An 18,909-nucleotide genomic window follows, 5' to 3' on the forward strand; every position below is an offset into this window, starting at 1 on the left:
CGTGTGCTCTTCCGATCTAAAACTCTGTAAGATATAACAATAAATTTTACTTTTTTTTATCTTTTTTTTTAACTTTTTCTTTTTTTATGCGAGAATTCAAGTTCAAAAAATCCAATTGGAGATTCAAAAAATTAATAGACTAAACATTTACAGAAATATTTGTACCACAATACAATTTGTAAGTGTTTAGGAAAATTATATAAAATAATAATACGCTAGAAAAATATATTAACATTATTCAAAATAGGATCCTTTACACTCAATAGACTATTTAAGCTGTCGTGATTGATCAGCTGAAGACGATTACAAAAGCGGAATACTCGATAACGATGCAAAGATTGAAAAACGAAAGCAATGAGCGATGTATTGACTGCACAATATCCTATTTAAGATAAAAAATGTTTAAAACATTTTTCTGATGTGTATTTTTTATTTGATATAATTTATAATAAATAATTTATTGCATGCATTTTTTTTAAACCTGTAAATCATACTCACACCACTCATATTTCTCCTAATATTTTCGCGATATTTCTCCAACGTTTCTCCAGGATAATCACCATATGTTGCGAGATACTGAACGAGTCGGCCGTCTTCTTTGCCACGGTCGCGCAATTCCGGTTCTTTGTCAGCACCCGGACCTTACCGCTGTCCGACTGGGTGCCCTACGACATCTCATCGACGACCGCTTTCTGGGCGACCATGCTGCACCAAACCATCGGGCTGATGGTCTGCGCGAACGCCAGCGTCGCCCACGAGACTCTCATCTCCGGTTTTATGATCCAGACGTGCGCCCAGTTGGACATACTCTGCCATCGCGCTCGCACGTTGCCAGATTCGCTGCGAGAGGCCCGGAAATGCAGCACCTCGAAGGAAGACTTCAAGGCGCGAGGACGGCGACTCGTACGCGAGCTCGTCCATCATCATCGCTACGTTTACAGGTAATGAAGATAAGAGTTTATTATACGCGCGAAGAAAAGAAATAAAAAAATATATACGTATATATATTGAAAAGATAATCGTAATGGCGCAGATTTGCGGAGCGCATCAATACGGTGTTCACGCTAATGATTTTCGTGCAATTCACCGTAAGCTCAACGGTGCTCTGTCTCAGTATTTACAAAATGTTGACGAAGAACTTGCTGAGCCTCGAGTTCGCGTGGAGCTTTTCGTACCTCGGTTGCATGCTTATGCAAATTTATTTGTACTGCTGGTTCGGCAACGAGGTAACACTGAAGGTCGGTCCTCTAAAAAATCTTGAACTTTTAAAACCGTTATCTTCTTCTTAAGAATATTTAAACTTACTTGAAGACGATTTAGTGAACTTTCTTTTTAATCGGTTCATTCTCAAACAAGCAGAGCACCGAAATCGGAAGCGCCATTTATGAAATGGACTGGCCGATGCTTCCTACTGATTTAATGAAGACCCTTCTGGTGATAATCACGCGAGCTAAGAGACCGATCAAGATAACTAGCGGATACATAGTTACATTGTCCAACGAATCGTTTATGAAGGTGAACGGAGATAATATCGCAGTGAAAAAATATGTTTAATAAATCTAACAGAATTATACTTTGATTTGTACGTGCCGTACAAAAGATTTTAATTTTTATTCTTTCAGATCATCAAAATTTCTTACTCGGCATACAACGTTCTGCAAGGGTCGTAGTACGAGCAAAATCGTCTTTTTCGGTCATGTGCCCTGAAGAAAAACTTGGTGGCCAACTATTTTTTACGCAAATAATATAGCTTAAAAGTATCTAAATATGCTTAAATATTTTCTTAAATATTCTTATACTTAAGATAAATTTTGCATAACCCGAGGACGGAAGTTGTCCCTAAAAACAATCTTGGTCTCATCTTTTCTTCGTCGGATTAAATTCAACGTGGCAGCAGCAGTTCGAATAAAGTTTAAAGTAATCAGGACGGGCCTGGTCTCCGGATATAGCAAGGAACATGAGATAAATATAATTCTGCTTGCATGATGCGATGTAACCTTCGGCGATATCGTCGATCAACCTGCACTTAGTCTCTGGTTCTCTGAAAATAGAACATATTACGACATTCTTCATATTAAGATTAACATATTTTTGAGAAAAGACACGTTTGTCAACACATTGCTTACGTGGAAAAGTGTCATAATTTTAATAAGAGATTAAACTTAAACAATCCCATGCAAGTGTTAAAATTTTAAAATTTTGATTTTTACTCAACATGATAGTATTAACGAATACATTATAATTAAATGTATAACATAGAAAGAAAGTGAAGTTCTCTAATATTCATTAATCATTCTAATATCCCAGATAGCAAAGTAAATTGACATTATTTGACGTCAAAATGACGACAAATAATATTAGCTTGCTGTATGAAACCTAATTAAAATGTTGTTTCAATTCAAGAAGAATTTCAAAAATGTTCTGCTGAAAAGTTGCTAATTTCGATGTGTCACTTTTCTATCAACGCAGTGATATTCCATATACCTACTTATTTCATAATTTTTTTATTTATTTATACATATATAAACATTAAAGAACTGGGAAATTATAATGTATAACATTCTTTTCTTCACTTACACGCAAATTTCGATCCGTGCACCTTGACGAAAATTTTCCGCCTGAAGGATGTACTTCCATTGATTTTGTATATTCATAGCCAATTTCGGGTGAACTATTTCCACCTAGAATTTTACGTTCTTCTTACGAACATTTTTGGAATTTGACAATAATGCAATAATGGATCACATTTTAAGATGATTATACCCTAGACAGACAAAGTAAATCCTCTTCGTCAAATTGCGGTGAAACGCCAATCTATTAATGAAAGAGAAAATTCTGGATTTAAATTTAACATTTCCACTTTTTGTCCAGTGGTGAGAAAAATTATAACTGTAGTCTACTAACATCATCGAACGCATAATGTAACAGATTGGGATTCTTGGCGAGAATTTCATTCACTAACTCCTGAGGATAATTCGGGACATCCTCGCAGAAAGTTTGATTCTTGTCGCAACGTGCCAATTCTGCATTATCGCTATTGTTGCCATTTCTCTTTTTCCGTTTGTTCCAGAAACTATCCTTGTCTGCAAGGTAACTGTTATCTAAACATATATTCCTCAAAAACTAGTATATTTAGTATACTTCATTAGTATCTATTAATTATTATCTAAAAATTATCGACTATTATCTAAAAATCGTCGTAGTGAGAAGAATTCTTATACTGTATATATCTCTTTAAATTTTTTGTATTTTAAATTTGTGGAATTTTCAGAAAGAACCTTAAACTCCTGTAAATTTTATAAATTTTCTTCTCGGAAATTGTAGAGTTGTGTAAGAAATCTTAAAATATTTCAGAATTTTCACATATATATAGAATTCTAGAGAAAAGATGGTTGATCTCAGTTTTTATGAAAAGTACGTGTTTCCCAATTCGTATAAAATGTCTGAGAAATTCTATAAAAAAGTTATGAAATTATATAGAATATGTGGAAAATACTGAATATATTTATAGAGTAATTTTGAAAAATTACTTGAAGTCTAAGAAAAATTTTTATCAGAGCGTAAGAATAGACGCGTTATCTTCTGGGATATAAATTACAAGTCGAAAGATTAATGTTGATATAATCTCAGATTATAAATGGCGAGAAAAATGTTTTAGGATCTCACACGTTACCTTCAAAGCGCGATTTTACTTCTTCTTTTATATCATTGTCGTAATACGATTTCCTGGTCGTATTTACTTCATAGGAAGCGGTCATTGGAAGTTGACCTCCATTAACGCGGTTGTCGTGGTACTGTTTATACTCGTGTCCGTGAAAATGAGCTCCGAGAACGATCTAAAATTTAAAAAATGCTATTCCTTAGTTTTTCATTTTTGTAGTGTATTCATTGTTTTTATTGATGCAACATTCTACATATAATATCTCAATTAATAACTTCGAAATCACATTTTTACTTTTTAGAAAAGAAAATAATTATATAATTTATCTCGAATGAATCGTTCGATTTTACATATTAGACAGATTGATAAATCTACCATTCAAAGCTTAAAAATTGTATTATAATAATTTTTCGCTCAATAACATACAACGAAAATCAAAACGTACCTAATGCATCACTTATGGAAATCGAGAAATTATTTTGAAAGAAAGACATAAATTTTATTAAATTTCAACTTAGTATTATTTTATATGCTCCGATATTATTAAAATTCAAAATTAAAATAAGCAATGTTAAAAATGTAAAATTTTTTATTCCTGAAAGTAGCTTAAAGAAAAAAATAACTTAATGAATTTATTTGCATTTTCTATATTTTTGAGGATAATGCAATACTCTTGATTGTTTGCAGGTAGGTGACATATTAAAATTTCCGATTAAATCCTCGATTTGAATAATCCAAAGAAAAAAAGTTTACGTACCCTCAAGATGACAATCCCCGTCAAGAGCGTTATAGCAAAATTTCCCATTTTTCGTTAAAATTACTTCTTTTCTTTTCATTCACTGGCACAATGTGAAATGTGCAAAGAATCAGTACGTAACAAACGGTGGCTGCGCAGCTTGTGAGCTTTAAGCAGCTCTTCGTGAACTACTTAAATCAAATTATAACTGTACATACATGCGTGGCTGGATATTGTAATAATAAAAATTACACAATAACATCCATGTCGACTCACATTAGCATTACTTGTTATCTCTGATTTATTTTTAGGAGCCTAATTGCTTTTAATTTAAATTTATATTTCACGCTGCCTGAAAAATGCTTCAACACATTATTTATACCACCGACCAGATTAAAGCCCGATAATCTTATGAGTTAGCGTGGCTATTAAAATTTAAGCAATTAACCAATAATATATTATGAATTTTATGATTTATTATTAGACTAATGTTTTTTAGACTTGTACATATATTTACAAAACTTGCTAATAGTTAATTTTATTAAAAACTGCATGTCTTTGATTTCTTGGAAGTCTATAATTGCTTTCAATTTAAATTATAACTGCATTTATATTTCACGCTGCCTGAAAAATGCATCAGCACATTAATTATATATATTGGTTATTACGAAGAATATCATCACATCTCGGTCGAATGGTTCAAGACGTCCACCCGCCAAATAATATTCAAAATAAATTTTAAACATTTGAAGGATGCAGGATAATCATTTTGGATAATTATTTCGAATTGGACTCGTATTATATTTATATTTTCTATTTCTATTTGCAGAAAATATGCTTTCAGTTTATACAGTATATCTTGTAACACCCTGTACATACATACATATATATATATATATATACATGATCGTAAACACATTTACTTTCTATAATTATCGCTCGCATGAATAATCGGAACCGGATGATGATATAATAAAATTGCAATTTTAAATAAACATATATATTATCGAAATTATATAAATATACGTAATGCCTACGAAATGCCTGTGCCATGCTAACATCAGGATAATGAATCATACAATTAATATTATACTTACGATCTAATCATTTAAATTTTAATAGCCATACGTCGAGTTTCCGTGAGATTGTCGATTTTTAACAGAATGATGTTCAGACCTAACGTTTTTAACATTGAAATGACTGATTATTGCGTGAAATATGAATCATTCTTCCAGATCATCAACATATCTTACTCGGTATACATCAGCGTCCTGCTAGGGGATCTTAGTGATATTCGTGCCTGTAAGCGAAAGCAAATCATCTACTGCGGTCGTGCGTTCTGAAGAACAACCTGATGGCCAACTAATTATTTTCTACGCAAATATATACCGCTTAAAAGTATTTAAATGTGCTTAAATATTTTCTTAAATATTCTTATACGTATATAACTTCTAGCGAGGACGAAGGATGTCCTCTTAAAAAAATCTTGGATTTATCCTTTCCTCATCGGCTTTAAATTGAACGTGGCAGCAGCAACTCGCAGGAAGTCGGAAGTAATCTTGAACGGTCTCGTTGCGTTCATTAAGAGCCAACATCTCACGATAAATAAACTTCTGCTTGCAGGACGTCTCGTATCCCACGGCAATATCGTCAATCAATCTGCACTTAGTGTTAGGTTCTCTGAAAATAGAACACACTATATATAATATTCCTCAAAACATTGTATTGTATTTTACGTTCTCTCGTTCTACATATTGCTACGGTGATAGATGATGCAAAGTGACGCAAGTAAGAAACTAGCATTTTTGAAATAATGACAGGAAGTCGAGCTTAAAGACTTTTTGAAATAATGACAGGAAGTCGAGCTTAAAGACTAATATATTTTTGTAAAAAAAGCGGTTGTCGATACATTGCTTATGTGGAAAAGTGTTATAATTGTGATAAGGTATTAAACTTACACGATCATATACTAGTGCTTCAGTGTTCAAATTATAAAAACTCATCATGATAGTTGATACAAGAATACATTATAATTAAAAGTATAACATGGAATAAAAATCAAGTTATCCATATTCATTAATCATTCTAATAGATAGCAAGCTGGCGTCAATATGAAATAATATTAGCTTATATCTTACATTTCAATTTAAACGTTGCTCCAATTAAAAAAAAAATTTAAAAATGATCTACTGAAAACTGTTAATTTTGAGAGGTATCACTTTTTTTATCAACGCAGTGATATTTTTATATCTATTGACATGTTTTTTCCATAATTTTTTTATTTATATCTTATTTATACATATATAAACGTTAAAGGACAGTGAAACTGTAATGTATAGCATTTTTTTTCTTCACTTACATGCAAAGTTCAATCCGTATACCTTGATGAAAATTGTCCGCCTGAAGGATGAGATTCCACTGATTTTTTATGTTCACAGCCATTTTCGGGTGAATTAATTGCTCCTAGAATTTTACGTTGCTTTTACATTTTTAGAATTCGACATTACGTAATAATATAAGATCACATTTTAACATGATTATACCGTAGACAGGCAAAGTGGCTGCTCGTTGTTGTTATCGAATCGCGGTGAAACGGCAATCTATTAATTATAAAAGAGAAAATTCTGTATTTAAATTCAACATTTCCGCTTTTTGTCCAGTGAAAAAATTGTAATTGTAAGTCTACTAACAACATCCTCGAATGCATGACCTATCAGAGTGGAATTCCTGACGAGAATCTCATTCACTAATTCCTGAGGATAATTAGAGACGTTCTCGCAGAAAGTTTGTTTCGTCTTGTAGTCGCAATAATATGCCACACTTGCGTAATCGCTATTACCGTCATTTCTGGCTTGCTCTTCGTTCGAGAAACCGTCCTTGTTTGCAAAATAGCTATTATCTAAAAATATGTCCCTCAAAAACTGTTATACTTCAATAAAAGTCGCCCTGGTGAGAAAACTTGTCATACTATTTCTTTAAATCTTTTATATTTCAAATTTGTGAAGTTTTTTCCAAAAAAATACCTTAAACTTTTGTAAATTTTATAAATTTTCTTCAGAAATTGTAAAATGAGAAATCATAAAATATTTCAGAATTTTCAGGTATATATAAAATTCTAAAAAAGGTTGATATCAGCTTTTATAAAAAGTGTCCTCCAATTTATAAAATGTCTAAGAAATTGAATAAAAATATTATAAATTTATATGTAAATAATGAAAATTCTAAATATATTTATATAGTAATTTTGAAAAATTACTTGAAGAATTCTAAAAAAAATTTTTATCAGAGCGTAAGAATAGACGCGTTATCTTCTGGGATATAAATTTCAAATCGAAAGATTAATTTTAATATAATCACAGGATATGTATCCTGTGGCAAAAAAAATGTTTTAGGATTTCACACATTACCTTCAAAGCGATATTTTACTTCTTCCTTTACATCATTGCCGTAATGCGATTCCTTGTAGAAATCGGTCATTGGAAGTTGTCCGCCACTAACATGATTGTTGTAATACTGTTTATACGATTCATGTCCGTGATAACGAGCTCCGAGAACAACCTAAAACAGAAAATGCAATTCTTCATTTTCCATTTTTACAGCGTATTCATTTCCTTTATCGATGCAATATTCTGCGCATCAATAATATCTCAATTAATAATTTCGAAGTCACATTCTTAATTTTTAGAAAAAAAAAATAATTGATTATATGATTTATCTCGAATCGTTCGATATTCGTATCAATGCGTGTCAAACAGATTGCTATTTAGACAATCGCTTATCTGATTAAAAGCAAATTCGTGTTTTGCTTGTGTCGCAGTTAAATATCATCTCTTTTATTTAACTTGTTACGTTCGATATTGTAAATTCAATTTAGTTAATTAAATTAAATTTAAATTAAATTAAATTAAATCTTAATTAAATATTAAATTAAATCTCCCATTCAAATCTTAAAAATCGTAATAATTTTTCGCTCAACGCTTACAGTATCAAAAGTCAAAAGTCATTCCATTCACTTATGGAAATCGAGAAATTATTTTAATAAAGAAAGACATAAATTTGATCAAATTTTATTTTAGAGTTGTTATTTTATATGCTCCAATATCATTAAAATTCAAAATTAAGATAAGAAATGTTAGAAATGTCAAATTTTTTATTCCTCAAAATAATTTCCATTTGCTTTCAATATTGCCGCATATTATATTCATGATATTCTTAATAGCAGTATTTTTTTAAGTCGATGATATTTAATTATTGATGACATAAATATGATGATTGCAGAGAGGAAATGATACCTGAATGATATATTTACGTAACATATATATACCTATTACTGGCGTATAAAATAACATTCATAATTGACATTACTATTTTAAAAAACATTAATTCGGCGCATTTTAAAAAACATGGCATTAAAACAAGTGTTATAATAACTATAGGTATAGATTTTGTGTTTGGATGCCAAATAATGGAAAATATATGCTTTTTACATTTCGTGAACATAAGCCAAAGAGCTTAAAAGAAAAAAAAAACAATTAATTTAATAAATTTACTTGTTCTTTCTATATTTTTAAGAATGATGCAATACTTTTGATTGTAGCGTAGGCTGCACATTAAAATTTCCGATTAAATTCTTGACTCGAATAATTTAAAGAAAAAAAAATTACGTACCCCCAAGATGACGACCTCCGTCAAGAGCACTATAGCAAAATTTCCCATTTTTCGTTAAAATTGCTTTTCACTTACTGGCACAAAATGAGCAAAGGATCAGTGGCGCACCGTAGCAAACGGTGGCTGTACAGCTTATAAGCTTTATGCAGCTCTTCGTGGACTACTTAAACCGATTTGAATACATGACGGCTTCCGATCGTATTCCGGCTGTCGGTTTTTCGCTTATCGGCCGCATTATTATCTGTTTCCGAGGTTTTATCTCATCAATCGCGTCAGAGACCGGTCGTTTGCATTTTTTTCGCGATGCTATAGATTAGTGTCTTATCGTAAGACGGGAAAGCCGATGAATCTACGAGAAAGTCGTTTGCATTTTTTTCGCGATGCTATAGATTAGTATCTTATCGTAAGACGGAAAAGCCGATGAATCTGCGAGAAAGATATTGTATGTACAGTCGTGGACACATCGGTTGCGACACTTTTTTTATAGGTTTCTAATATATATTTAATATACATAATATATACTTCATAAATAACTAATATGTTGCAAATGCGAACCACGATGTTACTATATCTTTAGTCTAGAGACAGTATATAACACCAATCGTGGTCCGCATTTGCAAAATATTAGTGCGTTTTGAAATCTATAAAAAAGAATGTGTCGCAACCGATGTGTCCACGATTGTACTTATCGCGAGAAACAACAATCTTTAAAAAACGCGTTTATCATTTGGAAAGTCCAATTAATAGAATGATGTCACAAGACATAATGATGATTTTGATTTTGACGTGTCACTATGTTGTTTTTTAACATCGCAATTTTATATCACAAAAAGAAGAGTTTTATCGAAGTGTTTAAAAATTTAGCTGCATAAAAATTTTTAAATAATTTTATGTGTGTGTGTGTGGGTGTTGGATCAACAAAATAATTATGTAAAACGTGCAAACTGAAAATGTGTAATCAAAAAATTTTGTAGCATTAACATTATGCTTGAGCGTCCTATATAATTGTTTTGATGATTCAAAAAATTAAGTATTTAAAGTATGCAGCTAAATTTTTAAACACTTTAGCAAAACCGTTCTTTTCGTGTGCTTACGTTAATTTTTCAAAATTATAAAGATCACATTCTTGTGAAACCAAAGATTGGTTCTAAGAACGCTGAATTTTATCTTTCCATGCTATTCAATCTATCATATCACAGTAAATAAAATGTTATAGTTAGTATGCTAGCAGTGTTTACCAGCAAATTCGAGCAAATCAAATATTACGTCAGATTGACATCAACTGCGTTTTAAACTCGTGTTCTTCCAAAAAACCCTGCCGTTATAATTTGACAGTAGATTGCCAGACCCCGTCATTTTGTAACCATTTAAATGTTATTTATATCATTCAAATGTGTTATCTAATCGTAACATCTTATTTAAATGATTAAGAAATGGCAGATTCTGCTAGATTTTTTTTTCCACAGTCAATCTGCCATCATATTCCATTTGCCGAAACTTAAAAATTGAAATTAGACCGATTCCTGTAAAGAGATCCCGGGTGATCCAAAATTATCTAATATATATATTCTTTACGCAAGTCAGTCAGCGATTCTAAATATACGTACTTGACCACTTGACGACTTGTGACATCGTATTATCGTCAGCAACTGCGTCAGGATTTGTGTTGCAAACCACAAACACAGGAAATCCGTTGACAGATCCTTACGATAGGTACTTCATGACGCGGTAGATGATTGGCTCGAAACTTCATTTTCGCCTGCACAACTCTATACGCCTTAGCGAAATCCATCCAAAATTGTTCGCGGTTTTTTGATTTCCGATCCATATTTCAAGGAAAAAGTACATCCGTTTCTATATAAAAATTTCGAATAAAACCTGAATCTTTGAATCGAATGTTCTATAGACGGCATCTTAAAAACAATAAAAATTTCAGGATAGAAATTCAATCTTGTACAGAATTAAATATTATTTAAAAAATATCAATCTTGTGAAAATTCGCGTTGTAATTAAAATTTAGATATTTCGTAGATATATATATGTACGATATGTCTATGAGGCACTAACAACAGGCACTTCATTACTCAAAATTAAATAAAATTAATTGTGCTAATTGATTTAAAACTTACAGTATTAATTAGTAATTAAAGTAAATTTCTCTTGGTAAATTTAAACATTTGTGGATAATTATTTCGAATTGTAACCATATACATTTATATTTTCTATTTCAATTTGCATCAGAAAATGTGCTCCTTCAGTTTGTATGTACATACATATATTGCAGCATCTTGTAACAACTGTGTACATATAATGTATATATACATTGTCATAAAACTACACATTTTCTTTCTATAACTATCGCTCGCATGAATAATCGGAACCGGACGATGACAATAAAATAGCAGTTTTAAATAAAAATGGAATATTATCGGAATCATAATATATGTAATATATGCTTATGAAATGCCTGTGCCATGCTACGTCAGGATTATAATGATTCATGTAATTAATATTATACTTATGATCTAATCATTTAAATTTTAATAGCCACACGAGGTAAGGTATTTATTGTAAACCAAGTCCCCTTTTTGGCTGTAAACTGCTGAAGTGAATAAATATTCTATTCTAATAGCCACACGAGTTCCATAAGATTGTTGATTTTTAACAAATGATGTTCAGAGCTAATTTAATTAACATATTGAAATAACTGCAGATTACTGAACGAATTGTTTTATCGTTACCATATATGTTTGGACGAAAAGACAAAATTAAGTTATTAAAATTTTTGAAATTTTTTCTCAACAATTTTAATGAAAATTAATAGATTTAATATAATTCTCAATTAGATTTTATATTTTACTCGATCGATTTTTCTAATTTTATATTTATATGATATATTTATATGATATATTTATCACTAAAGTGGTTATATATATAATATTTAATATTTTTCCATCGTTCGAAAAACAAAACTCTCTATGTAAAATATATAACAATTACAATATTTACAACCCTGGCAAAAATAATTGGAATCGAATAATATGTAAGGACGAAGATTGAGTGACAGAAGCGTAAAGAAAATTTCTTTTGAAGGCGAGAGGAGAGAAAGTAAAAATTATGATATATAAAACGTAGAAGAATAAACAAAGTTTCGCAAAGTGTAAACCTTACATACTACCTAACCTTATGCTCCAATTTTTATTTTCGCCAGGGAAAACAATGCGACTCAATATGAGTAATTTTTCCCTTGACACAGCACATATATATTATATGTACCAGGAATAATTTAGCTAAGTATATCTTCGAGGTCCTTTTTCTTACAGCTATTTTTGTTATTTTACTTACGTTATATTAAAACATTCAATAACACTGTAGTATCATTCCAGAAAACAATTGAGAAAGTATCCCATGGTCTCAAAGAGAAGTGAGAAAAGTGACATCATTTTCGATGTTTATCGATGTAAACAAAATCTACGTAATATACATATATAACCGTGATGTTCGGCTGATGTTTACAGAAATTTTCAATATGAGTATTAACAGCCTTATAATTTCCAATCGTTTAATAATAACAAAATGTTAATGTTACCTCGTCGATGTTTGTGAAACATTTCGACTGCTCGCGAAATTTATACCGCGAATATCGCAGAGCTTCTAACGTGCAGCGACATCTTACAGAATCGCACGACATAAAACGTCGATAAAAATACTCTCTGCATCATCGTACGCTGATAATGCAGAGTTTTATGATGCAGCACGGTTGGGGGTGCGTGTAATTTAACCCTCGCAACGCTCTTGGAATCATTTCGTCCTTGTTTTCAAATGTTTAACAAGGAATGTTCGTGAGCATAAATTAATGGAATCTTAGAACATATATATTATATTACGTAGTATATGTTCTAAGAATGGAACGTAGCCTGAAACAAAAGGCCTAACATCAGCTGATGTCGGTAGGAAAGAGAGAGAGAGAGAGAGAGAGAGAGAGAGAGAGAGAAAGGAGATAACGAGGGCCGGGGCGACGACTGCGCGTGCCTCCTCTCGGAGCAAACGATTAGAATTGACGGGAATGTCAAGCAATGCCAAGGCGAGTGGGATCACGGGGCATAAATAAAGCGGTCGGTGCTGACCGTGGCTGACTCAAGGCTGGAGGCCCGGCCACTGAACTATGTATAGATATGGGTCGAGTGGGCCCGGCGAACATCTCCGATAACTCCGATCAATCTTACCGCGAGAACCTGTGCGTCATGCGCAAAACACCGCACGACCCTGTTTGACCTGTTTATCGCGATGTCCGCGAGCCCGAATTCCGAATCGTTGTTTTACGTCTGTCGTCAGTGTTTACCTGATTTGCCGTCACGGCGAACGCGAGGGGGCATGACACCGCGGTGAACCATCGTCGGCCCTCGCCGCGCTTTCGCCGTGCTCGTTCGTGCGGAACGAATGTCAATAAAACATCGTTGGCTTCCGTGGGTGAATTAGGTGGACAAGTGGCGCGGTGGCCGGAATCGAGGCAGGTGGCCGCCGTCGACGACCAGACTTTATATGATCTTCTTCCCCTAAATAACGTATGATGCTGCGGGATATTGTCGCCGCGATGAAGATATCAAAGTCCACCATCGTCTTCCTGGCCGTGATTCTGATATTATCTATCCTGATAGCGAATATAGTTGAGTTTGCCAAAGACGTCAGGGGAGAGCCTTATCCCCCGGACAAGATTGCGGGAGACAATAACGGGGAGACACCGTGGCCCGGACCAAAGTACTATGGCATAGATCATTCGAGCGACCACTTGATATGGTTCCTACAGGTTTGTCGATTCATTAATTGTGTTAATTTTGTTTGGGATAGTTAGTGGCTGTTATTCCATAGAGGTGCGTAACAATAACTTTTTGTATTTCTATAGATAACCGACTTACATATAAGTATCCATAGGGATCCGTCTAGACTGTTGGAGTTCAGAGAATTTTGCAACGTGACAGTGAATGTTATTCAGCCTAAGGTCGTTCTTGCTTCAGGTAATTTATATTTTATGGATACGAAGGGTACACATACGATATCGCATAGCTATATTGATCAGACGAATTAGCAAACTATTTTGTGTTTACATCTTAACAGGAGATTTGACTGATGCCCTAGTTGAAAACTCAATTGGCTCTAAGCAGGAGCACCAAGAGTGGGAGTATTACAGAAACGTGATAGACCAGACTAACGTCAGCAAGAATGTTTTATGGTTGGATGTCAGGGGAAATCACGGTGAGGCGCACACATTCTAATTGCGCACCCGCGTATTCGCGCGTATCGATGCTCACGGAGAAAATTATGTTCTGTAAACCTGTTAATTTCAGACAACTTCGACGTCATCAATTTGGATTCCAAAAACAACTATTATACAAACTACTCGGTTCAAGGAAAGAAACATCACAGATCTTACATGTACAATGTTGAGGCTGGTCTTGAAACGTACTCCTTCATTGCGGTTGACGCTTGCTTGAAACCGGGCCCCAAGAGGCCGTTCAATTTCATTGGTATTCTAGATCAGAAGGAGATTAAGAGGATACAGCAGTTGATTAATCAGTCGAAAGAAAGCAACGCCGCTCATACGATCGTATTCGGTCATTATCCTACGTCCAGCATAATATCGCAAGCTGATACAAATATCAGAAGTGTTTTAGGTAACGTAGAAATAAAATATATTTTTCTAATGAAAACATTAGTTATAAACTCGTTATAATTTTGCTTAAAAATATACTGAATTTATTGTATATTAAAAGGCAATCACAGAGACAGCTTGGCGTATCTGTGTGGCCACTTCCATACGTTTCTCGGCATGGTACCCGAGATGTACACGATACAAAGGGAGGGCTTCCTTGAGCTGGAATTGGCAGATTGGAAAAATAGTAGAACGTAAGACAATCTTTTACACATTCGAGAACGGCAGTTACATAATTTCATTTATTGATTTTGTATTATATAATACATGACTCGTATTTAAACGTCAGTCATCGAAAGAATTCTCCTCTGCATGAATGATAAAAATAATTTTTGTATAATTAAGAATAGAAACGTGTGTTATTTTAAAATATTTCTTCTAAAGCTCGCATTTCTTCTAAAACTAAGCAAATTACTTTGTTTTGCCATTGTTTGTACAAATATATTCTTTTCTTCTATCAGTATTATTTTTTATTTTTTAATACATGTAAAACTGCATAATACTCTGTAAATATGCAACAATAAGTTTACCTGATTGAGAGAGTTTACATATAAAAGGCTTCCTGGAAAAACGTTACAATTATCATTTTCAAAAAATCTTATTTTAATGGAAAGGCATTACTTGAATATTGACTAAACATGTGAAAATTCTAGTGATAAAAAAATTATTAGATACAACGTTCTTCCAGAGAGCTCTTCAAATATTAGACGCTTATCTGACACGCGCCTCTCATCTTAGGTATCGCCTTGCGGCAATAGACCATGGCCAATTCTCATTCATCGATATAAAACACCAAGATTGGCCCGTAGTATTAATCACCAATCCGAAAAACGTGCTGTTTATGATGCCGCAAAGGGAAAACTTGGAATCTATTATCAAATCTACGCATGTTAGGTAAATATATTTCTATTGATCCTGATATTGTTCTTATTCATGAAATTATTTTAATTTTTATAAAATTTAACTTATAAGCTCATTGACTCCATACTCATTCTATATAGGGTACTGGCTTTTTCTACGGTTCCAATAAAAAGCATCGAAATTCAATTGGATAATGAAGTTTCGCTACTACAGTGCGATCATATAAGTGGACCTCTCTATACATTGCCATGGAACGCGACGAAATACAAGAAGGGCATTCATCAGATAACAGTTTAGTATACGTACTTTTCGAAATTACTTATAAAAATTGATGAATATGTACTTAATCTTAAAACTCATGCACACGCACGTTTCTGAAAATTATTTTCTATTTCAGGTACGTGTAACTGATGAAGAAGGCAAAACGAAAATTGTATCGCAATCTTTCTCTCTTGACGGATCGTGGATATCCCCTTCTATTCTTGCCAAGTATCTACTGATGACTAATGTAGTTTGTATTGTAAGTCAAATGAATTACTACTGCTAATTAAATCTACCCACAGTGGTATATGTAATAAAATTTAACGTTATTATTTCTCACAGTTTCAAATCCAATTCGTCATTTCATTGATGTTGACAATCGGCCCGCTGTGCTTCTTTCGATTCCTTCACATGTATTATAGGAGTAAGTATAAGCTAAATTTATGCATATCCATATTTTATATCGTGTAATAAGGTGTACACTGTCACTTTTTTATAATCCAGAGAAACGAACAGATAAACTGCGGCGCCTGAATTTGGGGATATTTTGGGTGATGTTTAAGCCATTGTGGATACTGTCCACCATTGATAGAGTGTTTTACGTACTGATGCTGTACACGTTATATGTGGCCGTTGGTAAGTGTGCAAATAAATGTGCAAGTATATATATCGGGAAATTCTTACGGAAAATTAATTTGACGAATTCAATTCAAGGTCCATGGACCGTGGGAGAAATAATTGAGGGTCACACTGGTGTGATCTTCATGTGGGGAACATTCATCGAAGGCATGTATTTACCGGGCGGCTTAACTTACTTGTATGGAGTCATTGAGTTATTGGTTTACCAACTACCCCTTACGTTGATGTTAGCGCTCGTCGTTAGTCACAGGTCCGTGATTTTGCAGCAATTGTTACGGTGTGATGAAAGAGACTGTCTTAAGCTTAATTGCCTGGGTTTCAGATTAATATACATCGAACAGCCCCCTGAAACCTCATGCCTGATAAGATTCTATAAGTATTGGCCGTTTTTACGAGTTATATGCGTTGTATCATTAATCGGGATGCAATGCTGTGCTGTTTATGTCATTTATCTGGAGTATGGTACAACAGCGATATTATTATGTCCATTACGATGGGGAAGTATTATGGTAGCGACAGGACTATGGTATTCCATTATCACGATGCCAGTCTCGTGCTTGAGGTTTGTAATTAATATTTGCATTACGATGTAAATATATGTAGTATATATTTACATATAAATAAATATCTGATTGTCTATTCTTTAAGGTCTGCCGCATCTGTATGGTATCCCAATGGAGTCATTCATAACGCAAATCGATAAAGCTGATAGCAAAATAACACGATTAGAAATATTGGTAAGCTAATATTACTAATAGGTTTTCGATTATTACTAATAGGTTTACAAAGAGAAGTTTTGAATGTATTTTATTTGACATTTTAAGTAGAATTATTGTGATACTCGGAAGCCAACCACGTTTTAAGAGAAAGTGTTAAATGCTGTTAATGAAGTCGTTGTTCGTCCAATAGATGTTATGTATTATTCAGTTGATTGGTCATGTAATCATATTATTAACAAAAGTTATATTCTGCTAAAACCAATTTATTAATTTTGAACTGTGATACGCTTATAACGCAGTAATGTGATAATTACTGTTGCTAAGATTTGCAATAATAATTATGATTTTCTTCTTCCATGTCACTCATGATTCAAACTCGATAGTTTATTTAGCAAAAAGCTTTTTTTTATTTTTTTTTACAAATAGAAATCAGATTGAAAAGAGATAGAATTTATACATGCTTATGTCACTATTGTTTTATACTTCACTCGAGAGTGCTTTATCTCTTTACTGTGGATGATGAGGTATTAGAGACGGTGTCATTGAATTGTGATATTTTACAATTTAATCGAGAGAGCTTTAGGAGGCAAGGCTATGTATATTTGTAAGATTAGCGCTCTTGTCCAGGATTTTAGAACTAAAATCTTCTAATCACCTTCCTTGTAACATATATTTTTCTACTGTCCATATTTGAGATTCATACTGGTGTACTCTTTTCAATGACGATACTTATAGATACTTTATAGATACTTTATAAATATATCTGAGAACAATCCCTCAGGAGATTTATGTTTATCTACGTTTTCATCACTATAGCATGTTACAAAAAATAACAGAGATATATCAGATGTAGAATTTAATGTATTGTTTTTCACTTGAGATGTATATTGCGCAAAGTGAATCGGTTTACTCGCTATAAGCTGCGACCGATCCTGCGAAAGGGTAATTGGACGTGGAATAGGTATCTGTGTCATAAACTTTCAAAAAGATTGGGCTTCGTGGTATGGTGCTAAGAGAAATCAATGAAAGTAACATTGTTCAATTAAAGTGTGATTACCAAATATGATATGACATGAACGTAACATTTATTTATGTATAACGAATCATACTCGATGTATAAATATAACGTCAATGTATTGACAGACGATGAGATTCTACGAGAGAGATATGCGTGAAAACGTTACGTAATAAATATATAATTATAATTGTACAATTAAAGAAATGAAATATTTCATTTCTGATATAGTTATCACAAAGATTAAATAACACCGTCACCAAATAGTACTATTAAAAGAATCGACAATCTTAAAAATTTAAACGAGATTAATTTATAATACTATATGCTTTGCTATTGTATCAAATTATTTTTTTTTTGTACAAAAACGTTTTGTACCCCACATACGCATATTCTGCTGTAATGATCTAGATATATTTGTTCAAAATTAATTTTAGTGTTATATTCGATCTATGCGAGTAATAATTATAGAAAAAAATGTAGTTTTGTGACAATATATATGATATTATTATGTCATAAATGTGCGTGCTTATTTGTGAATCCATATAATAAAAAACATTTAATATCATAAGCTAATTTTCAAATATTTATGTTGGTAAAAGATTTATATTGACATAATATTGATATTTAATAATTTTT

General features: G+C 32.7%; 4 protein-coding genes across 5 annotated transcripts in view; 2 read left to right on the forward strand and 2 right to left on the reverse strand.

Moving 5' to 3' along the window:
* The window catches only part of LOC105454311 (odorant receptor Or1-like), a 3,449-nt gene extending 1,746 nt beyond the window's left edge, over nucleotides 1-1,703 (forward strand). Inside the window, exons 2-5 of the mRNA XM_011696861.1 lie at nucleotides 477-941; nucleotides 1,034-1,238; nucleotides 1,360-1,515; nucleotides 1,623-1,703. Of these exons, the coding sequence (XP_011695163.1) occupies nucleotides 477-941; nucleotides 1,034-1,238; nucleotides 1,360-1,515; nucleotides 1,623-1,670 (874 nt within the window). The 3' untranslated portion in view covers nucleotides 1,671-1,703. The remainder of the gene's footprint in view (nucleotides 1-476; nucleotides 942-1,033; nucleotides 1,239-1,359; nucleotides 1,516-1,622) is intronic.
* On the reverse strand, nucleotides 1,569-4,767 carry LOC105454260. Its single transcript, XM_011696773.1, has 7 exons — nucleotides 4,674-4,767; nucleotides 4,419-4,585; nucleotides 3,674-3,836; nucleotides 2,905-3,083; nucleotides 2,764-2,814; nucleotides 2,578-2,681; nucleotides 1,569-2,041 (listed from the first exon to the last, which is right to left on the reverse strand). Exons 2-7 carry the CDS (start codon nucleotides 4,464-4,466, stop codon nucleotides 1,858-1,860), a joined length of 729 nt encoding a protein of 242 aa, XP_011695075.1. The 5' UTR covers nucleotides 4,467-4,585; nucleotides 4,674-4,767; the 3' UTR covers nucleotides 1,569-1,857.
* Nucleotides 4,768-5,177: 410 nt separating this feature from the next.
* On the reverse strand, nucleotides 5,178-10,957 carry LOC105454261. 2 transcript variants are annotated; one of them, XM_011696775.1, is made up of 6 exons: nucleotides 10,673-10,957; nucleotides 7,805-7,955; nucleotides 7,088-7,296; nucleotides 6,941-6,997; nucleotides 6,757-6,860; nucleotides 5,178-6,077 (listed from the first exon to the last, which is right to left on the reverse strand). In XM_011696775.1, the coding sequence occupies exons 2-6, from the start codon at nucleotides 7,872-7,874 to the stop codon at nucleotides 5,873-5,875; spliced, it is 645 nt and encodes a 214-aa protein (XP_011695077.1). In that variant the 5' UTR covers nucleotides 7,875-7,955; nucleotides 10,673-10,957; the 3' UTR covers nucleotides 5,178-5,872. The 2 variants fall into 2 exon arrangements, with proteins under 2 accessions (XP_011695077.1, XP_011695076.1); XM_011696774.1 differs by lacking the exon at nucleotides 10,673-10,957 and adding an exon at nucleotides 9,066-9,303.
* Nucleotides 10,958-13,055: 2,098 nt separating this feature from the next.
* Nucleotides 13,056-18,790, forward strand: LOC105454262 (transmembrane protein 62-like). The gene is made up of 13 exons (XM_011696776.1): nucleotides 13,056-13,872; nucleotides 13,969-14,080; nucleotides 14,181-14,318; nucleotides 14,411-14,737; nucleotides 14,837-14,969; nucleotides 15,514-15,669; nucleotides 15,777-15,927; nucleotides 16,034-16,156; nucleotides 16,240-16,321; nucleotides 16,402-16,533; nucleotides 16,612-16,786; nucleotides 16,859-17,098; nucleotides 17,185-18,790. Exons 1-13 carry the CDS (start codon nucleotides 13,633-13,635, stop codon nucleotides 17,237-17,239), a joined length of 2,064 nt encoding a protein of 687 aa, XP_011695078.1. The 5' UTR covers nucleotides 13,056-13,632; the 3' UTR covers nucleotides 17,240-18,790.
* The last annotated feature ends 119 nt before the right edge of the window (nucleotides 18,791-18,909 follow it).

This window comes from Wasmannia auropunctata, unplaced genomic scaffold, assembly GCF_000956235.1.
Source record: "Wasmannia auropunctata unplaced genomic scaffold, wasmannia.A_1.0 LD335987.1, whole genome shotgun sequence".
Lineage (NCBI taxonomy): Eukaryota > Metazoa > Arthropoda > Insecta > Hymenoptera > Formicidae > Wasmannia > Wasmannia auropunctata.